The 15736-nt window shown below is 51.6% G+C and overlaps 2 protein-coding genes across 2 annotated transcripts; both read left to right on the top strand.

Moving 5' to 3' along the window:
- Positions 1-1221: 1221 nt before the first annotated feature.
- LOC308566179 (interleukin-36 receptor antagonist protein-like) lies at positions 1222-4338 on the top strand (the record flags this gene model as incomplete). The annotated part of the gene is made up of 5 exons (XM_081156287.1): positions 1222-1261; positions 1444-1497; positions 2786-2871; positions 3859-3986; positions 4114-4338. The coding sequence occupies exons 2-5, from the start codon at positions 1469-1471 to the stop codon at positions 4336-4338; spliced, it is 468 nt and encodes a 155-aa protein (XP_081012413.1). The 5' UTR covers positions 1222-1261; positions 1444-1468.
- An 8223-nt stretch (positions 4339-12561) lies between these two features.
- On the top strand, positions 12562-15301 carry LOC308566457 (interleukin-1 family member 10; the record flags this gene model as incomplete). The annotated part of the gene is made up of 4 exons (XM_081156738.1): positions 12562-12593; positions 14303-14388; positions 14670-14797; positions 15089-15301. 4 exons carry the CDS (start codon positions 12562-12564, stop codon positions 15299-15301), a joined length of 459 nt encoding a protein of 152 aa, XP_081012864.1.
- Positions 15302-15736: the final 435 nt, after the last annotated feature.

Below are 15736 nucleotides of genomic sequence, written 5' to 3'. Positions count from 1 at the left end.
TGTTATAAGGTGACCTCTACACCTTCCATTGTTCTGAAGGGTGTTTATCACATTAGTCACATTATGTGAGCAATAGATTCTTTTCTGTCTTTTGAACAACTTGCTATTTTATTTATTCTTGAATGCTTTGAGGATCATTTAGCCCATAAGCCTGAACACAAGTTTTAAAAAAATTTATGCCTTAACAATAAATGGTTATTACTGGCACTCGAGACATAATTAAATTGCTTGTGATTATGCTTGGAACCTAACCTTTCATTCAGAGCGATCAGAAAGAGCGTGTGGATGAATGAACACTCCTGAATCATTACACAATCACATGTGATTTTACTGATTAGGGACTGAAGGAAGATCAATCATAGATGGCATGAGATAGATTTATTTCCTAGGAAATCATCAGACACAGGAGCCAAGATACTGATACAAACATGTCTGTCACAAGATGATTTTCACCAGCAAATAATAATAACAGCAATATAAAGGACTAACAATAACTGATTGCTCTTAGTAAGTGAAGTTGCATCTATACAGTGAAATACTAAACAGCTATTGAATGTGACAACATCATCACTTATGTTTGCTATGGAAAGGTACTCTGCTGTTTTGCTACATGAGCAGCAGGCTGAAAAGAGCGTAGATCCTATGATACAGTCTTGTGAAAGCCATGGGTAGTCACCTGTGCCCATGTGCAGAGGAAAAGCTGTGCTGGGGGGGATTCTGATGGTGGTGCTCCATTAGGGAAGACAAGTCTCACATTTTTCTTCTTTGCCAATCTGGATTTTCAGGTTTTTCTACAATGAATGCGCAGACTAAACATCTCCTAAACAGGAGGGCCCCACCTCCAGCACCTTCCACAGGCCTGAGGGACTGAGGGAAGCAGGGAAGGAAGGCCGGATGGAGAGACAGAGGGCGGGCTGGAGGAAGGGGTTGTTCTCAAGTCTACTTTCCCTGAGCTGCTTCTGCACTGACACCTTTGCATCTGGAAGGGCCTGAGGTCCAGGAACCGAGGGCTCAGGAGGAGCCCTTAACCCCAGGAAGTTTTCAGAATTGCTGGGAGGAAGATGTCTCCAGAACCTTCCTTCCCTACAGAGACAGGGTGGTGTGAAGCCACCGTGCAAAACCCTGCTCGTCCTGTCTGTGGCAGTTTCAGGGCCCCTCCCTAGCATGTGATTAAAGAGCCCAGGTATCCTTGTGCCTGTCCTGGTCCTCACAGGAGCAGGGAGACACGGTAAGCTCTGCAAGGAGAAAGGAGAGTCCTCAGGTATTCCGGGGAGCTAGTTTCACCCTCCCTACCAGGACTGGGGTTCTCTCTTGACCCCAGACCTAAGATCCCCTGCTCTGTGGGGGCTGCTCACATGCCGGGGGCGTCGGGAGACTGCCTGCTACCCAAGCCCCTGCCAGCTCAGCCTCTGTCTCTACCTAACACCTGCTATTTCACAATAGGACAGTCCACACGTTGAAGGTCAGGATGGTTCTGAGTGGGGCCCTGTGCTTCCGGTGAGTATCTGGGCCTTGGGGTTGGCCATGTCCTCAGGGGAAGTGAGCGGACCTGTTGTTGTTCAGCCTTTTCTGGGAGGGAGGGGCCTCGACCACTGGAGCTGCAGCTCCCCAAGTGGGGTGGGCACCTGGGCAATTGCGAGCAGCCCCTTGCTGCCCTAAGAGAAGTTCTTCCAGCTTCACGGGGCTCCTCTATGGGAGGAGGGACAGGTGAGTCACCTGTATGGAGCTACAGCCTCATGTGTCCACACTGAGCGAGGAAGACAGGAGACCAGTCTGAGCCCTGCTGTCACACCTATCAAGGTGACCTGACATCACCGGCCCTCCGCTCCACTGCCCCCTGCTGCCTTTTGGGCCAAAACAACAACAGCAACAAAATTATTGCCAGTCACTCTGCCTGTCCTCGGCATGTGCCGACCCTGCACTCCGCCGTGCTCTGGACATCGTGAATGACACTTGTCCTTGCTCTTGCTGAACTCAGAGCCTAGACAGCTTTTCCCAAAGTGTGCTCTGTGGAACCCCAGTCCTCGAGCTGTGTGCACAGTGGGGCTCCCTGATAAAGTAAATGTGGGGAATATGCTCTTTATGTCTCCTTATGAGTGAAAGCGTTTGAGGAACTTAGATGTGGAGATTTGTCTATAGTTAGCCAACACTGAACCAGTTTGTATGCATTGTACTTTTTCCACATAACATCTGGGGAAACCCCCGTAGGACACAATTTCACCTCACAGGATGCCAGAAAGTTCAGCTGAGCTCACAGATGAGAAATACATTTTAAAAATAGGACAAAAGCATTTTGCATTTAAAGACATTGCTAATTTAATTGGGAATATGTGGCTGAGTTGGAGTAAAAGCCCCTTGATGTCTTCAGTAAGGACTGAAGGATGGGATTTTAATCTGGAAGAGGCCGGGGCATGTCTGACTCGCCGTCTCAGTTTAGCGATGGGCAGACCAGGCCCAGAGGGGCAAGTGGTTTGTCCACTGTGGCTCAGCAGCGGTGGTGGCAGAGCAGGACAAGGACCTGGGACTCTGACTTTCCACCATGACACACGGAGGGATTGCTTGGTGTAGAAAAGGCCAAATAGGGTGAAGGAGATAATCCCAGACCCAGTGGGAGGCTACGGGGCCTTCCGTGTGTCAGACGTGGACCCAGTGGGTCTGGGAGAAGGTTGTGCTATTTCTTTGGCAAGGTGGGCAGAGAGGGGACAGTGTCTGGGACCAGGGGGACTCTGGAGCCAGGCAAGCTGGACACCTACCCTTCTCTGACTGTGTAGTCCTGATGTTCCAGAATGAAGGACGCCGCACTGAAGGTGCTTTATCTGCACGATAACCAGCTTCTGGCCGGCGGGTCGCATGCAGGGAAGGTCGTGAAAGGTGGGTGGCAGACAGACCTTTCTTCCCTAGGGCTCCGTATGCTCTGAGGGGAGGGCCGGGAGGGCTTAGAACAGTCGTGCAAGACCCAGCCTGACACAGCAGCCAGGGCACCTGAAACCAGGCTTGGAGCAAGGACAAAAACAGCTACACCTTCCAGCAACATGAGACACGTGCCCAGTGCCACCTGGTGCCTCCATGCAAAGGTGGGGCTGTTTTCCAAGAGGAGTGCTTTGTTCTTCCCTCCCAGCTGGACGTAGGTCACATGTCCTTTTTCCTGGAAGCCAGTGCTGGGGAGAACTAGGCAGGCTCCCTGTGCTTTTATTCCCACATGGGGGTGGGTTTCTGTCCCTTTACCTTGGATCCCCTCTGCTCTAGGGGACCCCCAGTCACTCAGAGTGGTGGGACCCTGAGAGCTGGTGGCACCAGCTGGCCTGGTGCCTACTCTTTTTGTTCCACACACTGTGAGCAACAGGCCCTTCTCGGTAAGACAGCACTCACCTGCCCACCCGGGACACGCAGGCCCTCTGGGAGGCTACATATGTGCACACACATATGTGTGCATGTATCTGTGAGTGCATGTGTGCACATGTGTGTGCCCATGCGTGCATGTGGGGGGCATGGCTCAGAGAGGACTGAGACCCTTTCCTGTCCTTAGGAATCTCACAAGGGGTAGAAAAACATCCAAATAACTCTGAGGAGAGGCTGGAGGGTTGGAGGGCATTAAAGGAGGTCGAATGTTCCGTGAGGGTTGGAGAATCTTGAGGATTGGATCCTGGGCAAGGGCGTGGGTGTGGGGGAGGGGAGGTGGTACAGTGTGCTGTGTGCCTCGATGTCTTCTGGGCCAGCTGGCAGGGGACCACCTTTCCCCGAGTGACAGCTGCTGAGACCTGGGGACAACATGCCTCACAGAGACCTGCTCCCCAAAGTCCACGATGGGGGAGGGGGAGGGAGGCAGGCAAGGCCCCTGCATCTGGCTTCCTCCTCTAGGCGAGGAGATCAGTGTGGTCCCCAATCGGTTTCTGGACGGCAGCCTTTCTGCAGTCATCCTGGGCGTCCAGGGAGGGAGCCAGTGCCTGTCGTGCGGGACGGGGCAGGAACCGACTCTGAAACTAGAGGTGAGTCCTATGGGCTTCCCCTGGCCCCCCTGAGCAGCAGATGCTGGACCCCTGGGGCCTCTCCCGCAGGGCTCTGTTCTTGCCGCTCCCTGTCCCACGTCCCTCACCGAGTGCCCTCTGCTCGCAGCCGGTGGACATCATGGAGCTCTACCGCAGCCCCGAGGACTCCAAGGGCTTCACCTTCTACAGGCGGGACACGGGGCTCACCTCGAGCTTTGAGTCGGCCGCCTTCCCGGGCTGGTTCCTCTGCACTGCGCCTGAAGCCGACCAGCCTCTCAGGCTCACCCAGCTCCCGGGGGACGCCAGCTGGGACCACCCCATCACAGACTTCTACTTCCAGCAATGCGACTAGGGCAACCCACCCCCGGGGTCCCCTGGGCAGAGCCTGTGGGGCTAAATGGAAGAGGAGGCGGCCCGGGCGACCACACCCCCTCTGTCCTCAGGCCCCCACTTGATTGACTGGGCTCATGGCCACTCTCCCTTCTCCTGGTTTCCAATTTGGGTAAATCCTTCTGAGATTTGGCGCTTAGTTCAGCTTCTTTCCCTGCTGGGTGGCGCTACTGGTGTGGAACCTTGCAGAAAGGACACCAAGTAAAAAGGGGGAGTGGTGGGGATCCTTCATGCTTTATGGTGACTTGCCCAGTGCCCCTGAACCCCACAGGCCAGCCCTGTCCCAAGTTGAGCTTATTAGGGCCACCAGCTGCCCACATAAGGTCCTGTCACAGCTCCTGTGCAAGAGATTGGGGGAGTCAAAGAGTTAGGGACCCACAGCCCAGCCCCTTCCCTTTCCCTTTAGTTCAGTTGCCTCTTCCATCCCCACCCCCACGCTGTCACCACAGGAAGAGCAGGGTGGTGGTGCCCAAGGAAATGGCTCTAGCTCAGAAGGCCGGGGACAGACAGGCATTCACTCCTCTTGAAACCCGAGGTACAATTAAAACTCAAGATGCTGGTGTCCATTCTCATGGAAAGATGCTCGTGACATATTAAGTGAGAGGAGCAAGTTACAAAGTGGCATATCTTGTAATTCCATTTTAATTAAAAAATACTTACTTAATTAAAAAATACCGGAAAAAGTCTGAAAGAGTTTACTTCAATTTTAGCAGTGTCGGGCTGCTGAGGTTATAGGTGACTTTTCTTTTTGTTCTTTTCATTTATTTGTTCTTTCTAATTTTCTACACTGAAGATGGGTCACCTGTGTCATGATCAGAAGAATTAACCCTGAGGTGAGCAGAGCAGACGCCGCCTCTGGTTGTCCTCAGCTCCCATGTCCCGGGAGTGGGGTCCGCGTTGGGTGCGTTCTGCTGCTTTGGTCGGCGGCAGCGGGGTCAGGTCTCAGCAGAGCTGTGAAGCGGGAGGGTGCGGTGGGTTCCCGCGGCTGGAGTCTCCTGGGGAGGGAGCTGACAGAGAGAAAACCCTGCACTGTGACCTGGCCTGGTCACAGTCCCTGAGATTCCAGGGTGTGGGATTCAGCCTCCAAAGGTGTCCTGTGCTGGCTGAGTAGTGTCCCCCTAAGTCCGTGTCCTTCTGGGAACCTCGGACTGTGACCTTATTTGGAGATGGGGCCTTTGCAGGTGCAGTTGGCTGAGGTCATGTTGTATTGGGGTGGACCCTGCAGCCAATATGCCCGGTGTCCTGGTAAGAACAGGAAGCCCAGGGAAGAAGGCCATGTGGAGATGGAGGCAGAGACTGGACTTGTGCTACAATAAGGCAGGAACGCCATGGCCAAGGCGCCTACCAGGAGAAGGCATTGTCCCCAGACCCTCCAGGGAAGCATGGCCTGCCAGTCTCCCCAGCTGAGAGAGAGCACATCCTTGGTGTTTTAAACCACCAAGTCTGCGGTAATTGGTCACGGCAGCCCTAGGAAATTAATGGTCCAAGTCTCCTGGAGTCCACACACTACGACCCCTCCCACATTGCACCAGTCATCTCTGTGACCAGTAGAATGTGGCAGAAGTAAGGTGGTGTCACTTCTGGAATTCCTGCCACTTCTATGTTGGTCTCTCTCTGTTTCTTTGTTCCCTTGAGCTGGGGGAGCAGCTGTGTGTTGTAAGCAGCCTGCAGAAACCCAAGTGGTGGGAAATGAGCCTCTTGCCAGGGCCACATGAGTGAGCATGGAAGAGGCCCCTCCAGCCCTTCAGGAGTCAGGCTGCCGTGATGCAACCTGGGGAGACTGAGACACAGAACCACCCAGCCAAGTTGCTGTAGGCACCCACCCTCAGGAACTGTGTGAGAAGATAAGTGCCTGGTGCTTTAAGTGGCTAAGTTTGAGGGTCACTTGTCAGGCAGCAATAGATGACTAATACACAGTGTAGAGAAGTAAATGCATTTATTTTATTGTGATGGCAGTTTTCTCCAATATTTTCATTTTCCTTCTCAAAATGAACTTTGGCCCCTTTATTTCCCCATTCTATTTAAAAGCTGATCATATGAAATATGTCAAATAGTCTCTGTTTCTGCAAAGTTTAGCCCTTCCTTGACTACCTTTGCACCTCCAACCATGTATGCCAGGAACCATAACCCCAGTGTTCCCATCTAAATCCAGGGGGTGAGAGCAGAGGCCAAGGAGGGGCCCAAATATGAGCCAGGTGTGGCACCAGCTCCTCACCTGTCAGACCAGCCTGGAATTCACTGAAGGACTAGCAAGGGGGTGACCAGGCCAGGTCTGCCTCCTGGACCTTCAACCACAGCTTCATAAGCCTCCGTGCTGAGAGCATGGCTTCAGGCACCAGGCTGTTTCTTTAGATCCAGTTCACACTCTGCCCACAGGCCCAGCCATGGTCTCTGATTGTCACCTTTTCCAAGGAGCCTCTGCTGAGTTGAGATCTCTGGTTGTCTGTTCTGACACTGTCTTGTGTGCACGTCTATGTGGACTTCCCCTCATTGTCATAAGTCGACTTGGGGTCCGTGTCCCATTAAATGACCTCAAGGTCAAGGCTGCACCAGCTTGCATAGTGTTTGGCAATTGGAATCCAGTGAGTGGGATGTGAAAGCCATTTCTGACCCTGGAACAGTCTCTCTCCTCCTCCATCTAAATTTCAACTGCTCTAGCCTCAGGGATCAGCTGAAATTCCCTCATTCCTGAAGCTTTTCCAGCCTGAAGTGGCTCTTCATCATTGGTAGGATGATAGAACTCAAAAGGGCTTTAGCATGAATGAGCTTGTAACAGTGGGGAATTGTAACCCACCCCACCATTCTTTGACATTGTTTCTGCAAGTGTTGACTCTGACTAATACATAGCTTGTAGATAAACAGCATGTTTGTATAAGAATCCTAGGAACTAACTTCAGAAGATAGACTCAGACCTTCAGGCATTCCAGTTCCAGAAGACGTGCTGACCTTCAACCATAGAACCAGGATGACACACACCAGACGGTCACCCGACCGGTTTCAAGATCCTTATCAGAAAGCGCTGTGCTGTTCTGCATGTAGAGAGCTTTTCCACCACCTCCCCTTGATCTCTATGTTCCCTCTCCCTCCTTATAAGAAACTGCCTGCACTGAGATGTGGAGATGGGCTTTGGACAAGAGTCCCCCGTCTTCTCAGGTGACCAGCTCTTGAATAACCTCGAGTTATTCCTCTCCCTTTTCATCAGCACCTATCTTACGAGTTCGGCTTTCATGGAGGGAGACAGTGGGACTTTGGTTTTGGTTACAAGCTGACACATACTGATTGAAAAGGGAGGAATGTAAAATGCTACATGTATGAGCCAGGGGTCCTGGCATCATGAAGTTCAAATGAAGCAGGTCTAGTGGTTTTAGATTTCTTCCATTTCAGCACAAGTCCTCAGCCTCAGCCAGTATTTATAGAGGTGTGTACCTACCACATGTGCAGTCTATGACAGTTGTCAGCACTGAGGATAATAGTGTGTCCTGAAGAGCAGAGAGGGTCCCAGGCCAAGTCACAGGGAACTGGCAAAGGTGCTGAGGGCCCATATTCTGAGGAAATCATACATGGAGAGCCCCCCCTTAAGCACTCCAAGGCCTGACAGTAGGAGAACACACTCCTTCTGTGAGACTCCAGAACACTTAAGCAGGACCAGTGAGTGGACCAGATAGAGCTGTTTTTCCTTTGTGACCTGAAAATTTTAACCATAAGGGCCACACTGTTAGGGTTTCTCTAAGAGGTTGTGAGGTCCCTGGCCCTGGAGGTGTTGAAGCAGAGTCTGCTTAGCTTACTTCTCAGGGATGCTGTAGCACCAATTATATCATGTTTAAGATTCTAGAAATTTGGTTTTTTACTCAAGGAAATTCTCTGTCTATATTGTCTCCAACACAATATGCCCTTGGCTCACAGATTAGAATCTGTTCTTCTTGTCTTTTCAAGTGTTTATGACTTAGCTCCCCAGCTGGACCATAAAGCTACTTAACTGGGACCACTGCTGTATGTCTTGGTCACACAGCAGTGTGAATGCTCAGTAAACACTCACTAATTGCCTGAAATCATACCCCATGCTTTGATCCTTTACACAGAGGGACAAGGGATTGAGAGAGGGGGTTAAGAATTACTACTGGCCTTAGAAAACAGAAATCTGATCCCATTCCTTCCCATTTTCTCTTATCTCGCTCTGCAGATATCTGGGTGTTGGACTCAGCTCTCCCTCTTTCTCCCCAAGCCCTTCATGGAACTTTGCAAATGTCCTAAGAGGAAGAATTGCAATAAGGCAGTTGGTCCCCAGAGAACTCCACACCTAAGTGTTCTGCCCCTTGTGAGTGTATGTATAGCTGGATGAATGGATGGACAGAGGTGTAGATGGATAGGCTGAGATAAGTTCTGTCAGTTAGGAACCTGAGTGTTCACCTCGGCCCTGCTCACACTGTGTCACATGCCCTAAGTAGTCCAGGGCACATGGCTCCTGCTCCTTCCAAGATGGAGCTAAGGTCAATGCCTCCAGAGGTGGGTTTTCTCAGATGTTCTGTCTTGTTGAGTTGATACCAGCTATATGACGCCCCTCTTATCTTTCCAAACAGGGTCATACTCACCAAAGGGAAGGGAACATGAAGAGACCTGGCCCCAGCACTGTTTATCTCGTGGACCAAACCACCAATAACAGTGTCAATGACAGTAGCTACGAGCAGGGGCCCAGCGCGGGGCTTCTGTGAACAAACACTCATTAATATCCTCACCTTCTAATTATCAATACTGTGCTGTAGACATTGTGGAATCCCCAGGCTCCTCTTCCCCACCCTGGAGCCAATTTTTAAGATGCTGCAGGCCCAACCCACCTGGTCAGATGGTATAAATCCAGGGCAGGTGCCCTGGAGAAATCAGTCGGTGGTTCCAGGCAGCGAGGATCTGCAGGTCAGTGGTGGGCAGGCAGTACTCTCTCTCCTTCCCTCTCCCTCTGCCAACATCTCCAATATGCCCCTTTCCTTAACTCCTCCTGGCAACTCTCTAGATGACAAGATGTCCTATCCACAGGATACCATGGGATGCTGAGTAAGTCCAGGGCACATAGAAGGAATTTGAGGAGAAACTATTGGTTGAGTTGAGTAAAGATATTTTAAATATTTAGAACCATAGATTTTAGAAAGTAATGCCAGAGGAACTTTCTAGACCAGTGGTGTTCAGTATTGCTTGGTGAGGTCTGGGGCTCTTTAGAACTATTGCGGTGCCCACTTCAGTGGTCAAGGGAACCACTTGCATGTCTGGTATCTCCATCACTCCCTGACTCAGCAAAGGCAGGCCCCTTTTACCCATTTTATTTTCAAGTTTCTGTGTAAAAATTCAGTGTAAAACTTAGTTTTTAAAAGTACTGCCTTGCCCAGCCTCTCATTCCAATGATAGTAAGTTGGAGGCCCAGGATAAAGGGACTTTCCAAGGTGGCAGGATGAATCTGCATCAGTAGCAGCACTAGGTCCTGAACCCAACCTTGCCATTTAAATCTGCTGTGTGGTTCTGTGTCCTCCCGTGAGCACCACTCTTGTCAGTTGGGAGGGTGGAGGGAGCTATAAGCCGTGCTTTATGGATTTAAGATAGTGTTAATTTTTATAAGGGAAACAAATGTCTATATGTGGAACAATAAACAATACAGTGAAATTTAACAGGAGTGCAGAGTAAGGTGAGATAGTAAAGGAAAGATTCATTAAACTCCAAGTGACGGCGTCATGGATGGTTTGATCTGATTCTTAATAACCGCATACTCTAATTTCATGATTTTATAGGTGCTGAAACTGAGGGTTGAGGGTGAAGTGACCTTGTATGTCTGAGTTGTTACTTGAGCTGATAGTTAATTAGGCAGAACTAGACACTCAACCTATAGATGATTCTATGGTCAGAGGCCCTAATGCCACAGGTCAGAGTGGACAGCAGGAAGGGGGAATGACTTTTGAGGCAGGGAAATCAAAGACAGCCCTTGAGTGTGCCCATGGGAAGGTAGAAAGAAGTCACATGCCTGGAGGGGTGGCTCAGAGTCCACGGGGAAGTGAGATACACTCACACAAGTAAATCTGGGCCAGAGGATGGTGAAACGGCAGCCACGGTGGATTCTAGAGCTGGGCAGGTTGAGGTGAGAGCCGTACTTAGAAGGTGTCTGGATTGAAGGTAGAAAAACCAGGAACACAGGCATAGGTCTAATGGCTGTTAAGAAAACTAAGTTACATTTTAAAGAATAATCTATCAGAACTTATTGATAAATCGGACCCAGCGTCAGGAGATGTGGGAGAAATGGTCAATGACCCTCAGGTTTTTTAATTTCACTGGCTGGAGGGAGATTATGTAGGTGGGAGAAATGAAACTGGGAGAGAGAATGGGCTGGGGGTGGTGGTGGAGAAGATGATTAATTTGACCTTAGAGATATTTGGTTGGGTGTGACAGCAATAAACTGGTGTGTTCAGTCTGGATTTGGGGGGTGTAGACCAACATGATCATTGCAGTTGTGGAAATGGGTGAGTTGAAAGTCCCTGGGAAGTAAAAGAGAAGTGCTTAGGACTTTGATGTGTGGCTTCTGGCCTTAGGGACGCTCCTAAGGGAAGGGAGAAGAAAACATGGAGAGGTGTGAAGGGAGGCAACCAGTGTCAAGGGCTCCCAGGGGCGGGGGCCAAATATCAGAGGGATTGAGAAAGAGTTTAGATTTGGTGCCACAGAAGCTAATGTTGGTTTTTGGAGAACATATTCACGCCCATAACATATAGGAGACCGAGGAGAGGGTAGGATGGGGGTGGTGTGCCAATTGCATGGAGGATGTCCGGGGTTATTTGGTATTTGATCCAGGACAGGAGAACTGGTGAGCTCTTAGACAGCCAGACATGGTGTTTTGGGAAGGGTACAGGACTAAGTCCAGTGAAAGGCCACTTGGGGACAATAGAGGAGGAAAAGCTTTTGGGATGGTGTGTGTGGTGCACCGGGAGGGACTGAGATAGATGCTCAGCTCTAGGACCCTAGGACTCCATCGCAGTCTGGCTGGAACCCAGGCAGGGGCTGATGTGGGAGCCTGTAGGGGAGACACTGGTACTTGGGGCTGCAGCAGGACTGGAGGCTTCTGGGGCCCTCGGGATTCAGCTGCACTGAACTCCTGCCGGCTCTTTGCACCGCCACTGACCGAGAGTGGGAGTCATCAGCTGCCTGTCCAGCTTCACACAGGGCCCTCCACTGGGCCTGCCCCAGCCAGACCTGGCACAGCTACCGGGATGCCCATATATCTGCTGCCATAACCCAGGGATCCCCAGTAGGTTGGCTGAGAGTGAACACAGCGTCAGGTGGGCTTCGTGGAGGCCATGCTGCTATGGCCTCTCTGGGCTGAGGGATCATCCAGTGCTTTGCTATTCAAAGTGTGGTCCAGGGATGAGCAGCCCGATGGCACTTGGTTATATGTTTGAAATGCAGAGTCTCAGGCCTCACCCCAGACCAAGGGAATCAGATAACCCAGCTGGAAGGAGAGGAGCCGTGTGGAGATTTGTGCCCTGGGGTTTATATGGGGACACTGGTTTCTGTCTAGATCGCTCATCCTCAAAAACACAAGTGTCTGTACCTCAAGCCTGTCCTGTTTCCATGTGGTGTAGACGGGGGAGTTTGCCAGGTTTGGACAGTCTCTTCCACAGTCCCAGCAAGGCCATCCAGTCCCTAGGAACAATGTTGCCTAACTCTGCAGGGCGTCTGCTGTCCCTTAGGGCTGGGCCCTCACCTCCTGCTAAGTAGGGGAGGGTGGACAGTGGTGGCTCTACGCCTGTGGGAAGTGGGACAAGGTTTGAGTGGGCTTGTCCTCAAGCTGTGGGGCTACAGCCCACACACCCCAGGCTCAGCCCTGGGAAGTGCTCCTGGCAAAATGATTTGGGGGAGCTTGTCCTCTAATGTCCCAGGGTTGGCACCAGGGCACAGTCACAAGCTCACACCCCAGCCAGCTCGACCTATTTCCAGGTGGCCCCAAATGAGAGTGGCCAGAACTGCCTGGAGCATGCAGGGCTAGGGAGACCTCGGTGGACTCTGAGGGCCAGTTATGGAACAGCAGCCTCGTGGGACCTTTCACCCTGTGACTGGGGATTTGGGGCACAAGGTATGTCTTCCCCAAGCTCCACTTCCCTCCTCTGACAGCCCTTCTCTCTTTCCCCTCAGCAAGGACCAGTCACCTCGGATTGTAGGAATGTGCTCCCTCCCCATGGCAAGATACTACATGTAAGTCCTCCCTTTCTTGATCGGGAGCCTGGGGGTGGCGCTGGAGAGGGAGAGAGGCCGAGGCAGGACAAGCCTCCTTCTTACCCTAGAAACCTCAAGTGCCCCGTAATTAAGCTTAATCATCACCCCAATAACCATAGCTCTCTTTCCTGAGCGTCTGCAAGATGCCAGTCATTCTACTGTCTTGTCTCCATCTTAAGAAATCAATGAAGGAGTGTTACTAAACCCATTTTATAGATCTGGCAACTGAGGCTTGGAGGTTAAATGAATTCCCTGATGTCAGCCAGAGCCAGGACCCAGACTGCGCGTTCTCTGTGCTGCTCCATTCTCTCCCTAAAAGCTCGGGGAGCATTGTCAGTCTCGGTGACAGCATCTCTATATGCTGGCCTCTGTGGCCTTACTTCTAGTCTGGGTTTCCATGTCTTAACTTGCATTTTATCTCCTTCGACATTTGGGTGTCTATTTACAATTTACTCTTGACTATCTATGACTTTTTATGTAAATTACCTCCAGCCCTTAGGGAAGGAGATGGGAGTAATGAAACTAAAATACATTGGCCTCTGGGGTGCCTTTTCTCCGCTCCTCTGTGGGCATACTGTCCTTACAACCGGCCCCAGGAAGTTATGGCTTGGCTGGAAGGCAAGACGCAAAACACGCAAATGACAAGGCAGATGCCACACCTGGAGGTATCTAGCTTGGGTTCAGGTCTCAAAATAGACTGTAGCTGGCAGATGCGTTACATGCAGTCTTGGTGGCCCAGCTGGAAGCCCAGGCTCCTCAGATCTTTATTTTTTATTGTATAAGTGAACTTGCTTTAAACACAGAGAGTCATTAGTTAAGGGTATTGTAATTAGCTGTTACTGAAAAAGGAAACTCTCCTGGAGGTAGTGGTGTTGGCCCAGAGCTGCTGCCCTGGAAAGTAAGGAAGCTCCTGGGCCTGAGAGCTGCTGACAAACGTCTTTCAAACCAGCCAGGTGACTGAGCTAATAGCCCACACAACTTTCATGTCACACAGGCTCACTCAGAGGGTTTCTCCCCAGCCCCAGGCAAGCAGTCACCCTTCCAGGCCCATCATTACAACTACAGCCAAGCCCAGTGACTGTCACCAGGCCCACTTCAGCTTTCTGCTGACCTCCTTACCTGGCACCCATAATGCGGGTCCCCCAGAGCTCAACTGCCCAGCACAGGGGGCCATGTGGTGTATTTACCATCACATAAGAATTTTTTTCCAATTTGTGGATTTTCTTCTACTAAAAAATCTTTAAACATCTGAAAAGCAAATCACACTTCAGTATACACTCAATCCTTTAATAAGAGAATAAACATCTATGAAAAATTGGGGAAGGCCCAGAAAACCCAGGATAGGGCTCACTGTGTCCCAGAGGCATCTCAGCCTCATGAGGAAATTTCTCCGGGAAGGTGGCGGAAAAGGGCTACAGAGTCAGGAAAATTCTCTGCCCCTCAGTGAGCTGGCATCAGCTCCCCTTAATACCCCAAAGACCCTGACACAGCTCAGACCTTGTAAAGGAGGTGCAGCCTTTGATAGGTTCCAGGGGGCCCTTCCTGCCTTAAGATGGCCTGGTCTTTACCTGCCCCTTCTCACCTGTAGGAGAAGCAGCCCTGGATACTTAGTATGGTAATCAGATAGTGGAGGTGGGACTCCATGGTGCCTAAAGGCATAGGCCATCAACATTGCCATCCCGTTCCAGAATTAAAGATGCAGATCAGAAGGCTCTGTACATAAGAGATGACCAGCTGCTGGTGGGAGACCCTGATGCAGACAACTGCTGTGCAGGTGAGCCCTGGAGCCTCCACCTGCTGGGACTTGCCCAGGCTCCATCTGCCACAGGCTCCCCCTTCCCTCCTGTCTCTGGTGACAGTGAGAAGAGACAGGGAACAGCTGAAGACCTCGTCTAGTGAGAGGGTCATGACCTTGTAGGTGTCCCAGTTCATCCTGCAGCTTGCATGAAGGGCCCAGGCCAGCCATGCCCTGGCCCGGGTCCTGCCTGAACTTAGCTTGTCTAGAGCTTGCAGTGGGCCCCTCAGGTCCTGGTTCTCTCCTCTCTTCCTTCCCAGAGAAGATCTGCGTACTTCCCAACAGAGGCCTGGACCGGACCAAAGTCCCCATCTTCCTGGGGATCCAGGGTGGCAGGCGTTGCCTGGCCTGTGTGGAGACAAGGGAGGGGCCTTCCCTGAAGCTGGAGGTGAGAAGTGTCCTGTTCTGGGGACCCTGCAGACCCGCCTGTCTTCCAGGACACTCTGGCATCTCTGCTCCCACCTGTGGGTGCCCTGCCAGGTCCACACATCCCTCTTCTGCAGGTCCCACCATCTCCCTCTGCACCCAATGCCAAGACCCTTGCCCTCCAGAGCCCTCAGGAGGGAGTTCCTGGGTAAAGACCCTCCCTGTCCAGTCCCTCACTGGCTAAGCCTGAGGCCTCCAGGGCTGACAGCTTCCTCCGCAGCCTCAGCCTGCAGCCGGCCGCTTGCCCCCACAGGATGTGAGCATCGAGGACCTGTACAAGGGAGGTGAGCGGGCCACACGCTTCACCTTCTTCCAGAGAAGCCTGGGCTCCGCCTTCAGGCTCGAGGCTGCTGCCTGGCCTGGCTGGTTTCTCTGTGGCCCAGCTGAGCCCCAGCAGCCGGTACGACTCGCCGAAGAGACTGAACCCTCTGCCCGCACCGAGTTCTACTTCGAACAGAGTCGGTAGGGAAGCAGGAGGCAGTGTTTCAGCCTGGTGCCCCCAAACGAAACTCATCCCGCTAGGGGCCTGTGGTAGGCAGAGCTATGCCCTTCAAAGATGCCCACATCCTAACCCCCAGAACCTGGGAATATGTTACTTTACAGGGCAAAGGGGACTTTGCAGGTGAGATTAAGTGAAGGGTTTTGGGATGGGGAGACCATCCTGGATTTTGGGGGGGTGGGCAATGTCTCAAGGAGATCCTCATAAGAGAGACGGGGGAGGAGATTGGAAGGTGCTGTGCTACTAATTTTAAAGATCAAGAAAGGGGCTGTGGGCCAATGAGTGTAGGGGGTTTCTGGAAGCTGGAAAAGGCAAGGGAATGAATGGGTTTTCCCCTAGAGCCTCTAGAAGGAACTAGCCCCGCAGACAACTTGGTTTTCATCCCATGAAGCCCATTTCAGG

Source organism: Miniopterus schreibersii (assembly GCF_964146895.1).
Source record: "Miniopterus schreibersii genome assembly, chromosome: 13".
Classification (NCBI taxonomy): domain Eukaryota; kingdom Metazoa; phylum Chordata; class Mammalia; order Chiroptera; family Miniopteridae; genus Miniopterus; species Miniopterus schreibersii.
This window is presented reverse-complemented; position numbering and strand designations above follow the sequence as displayed.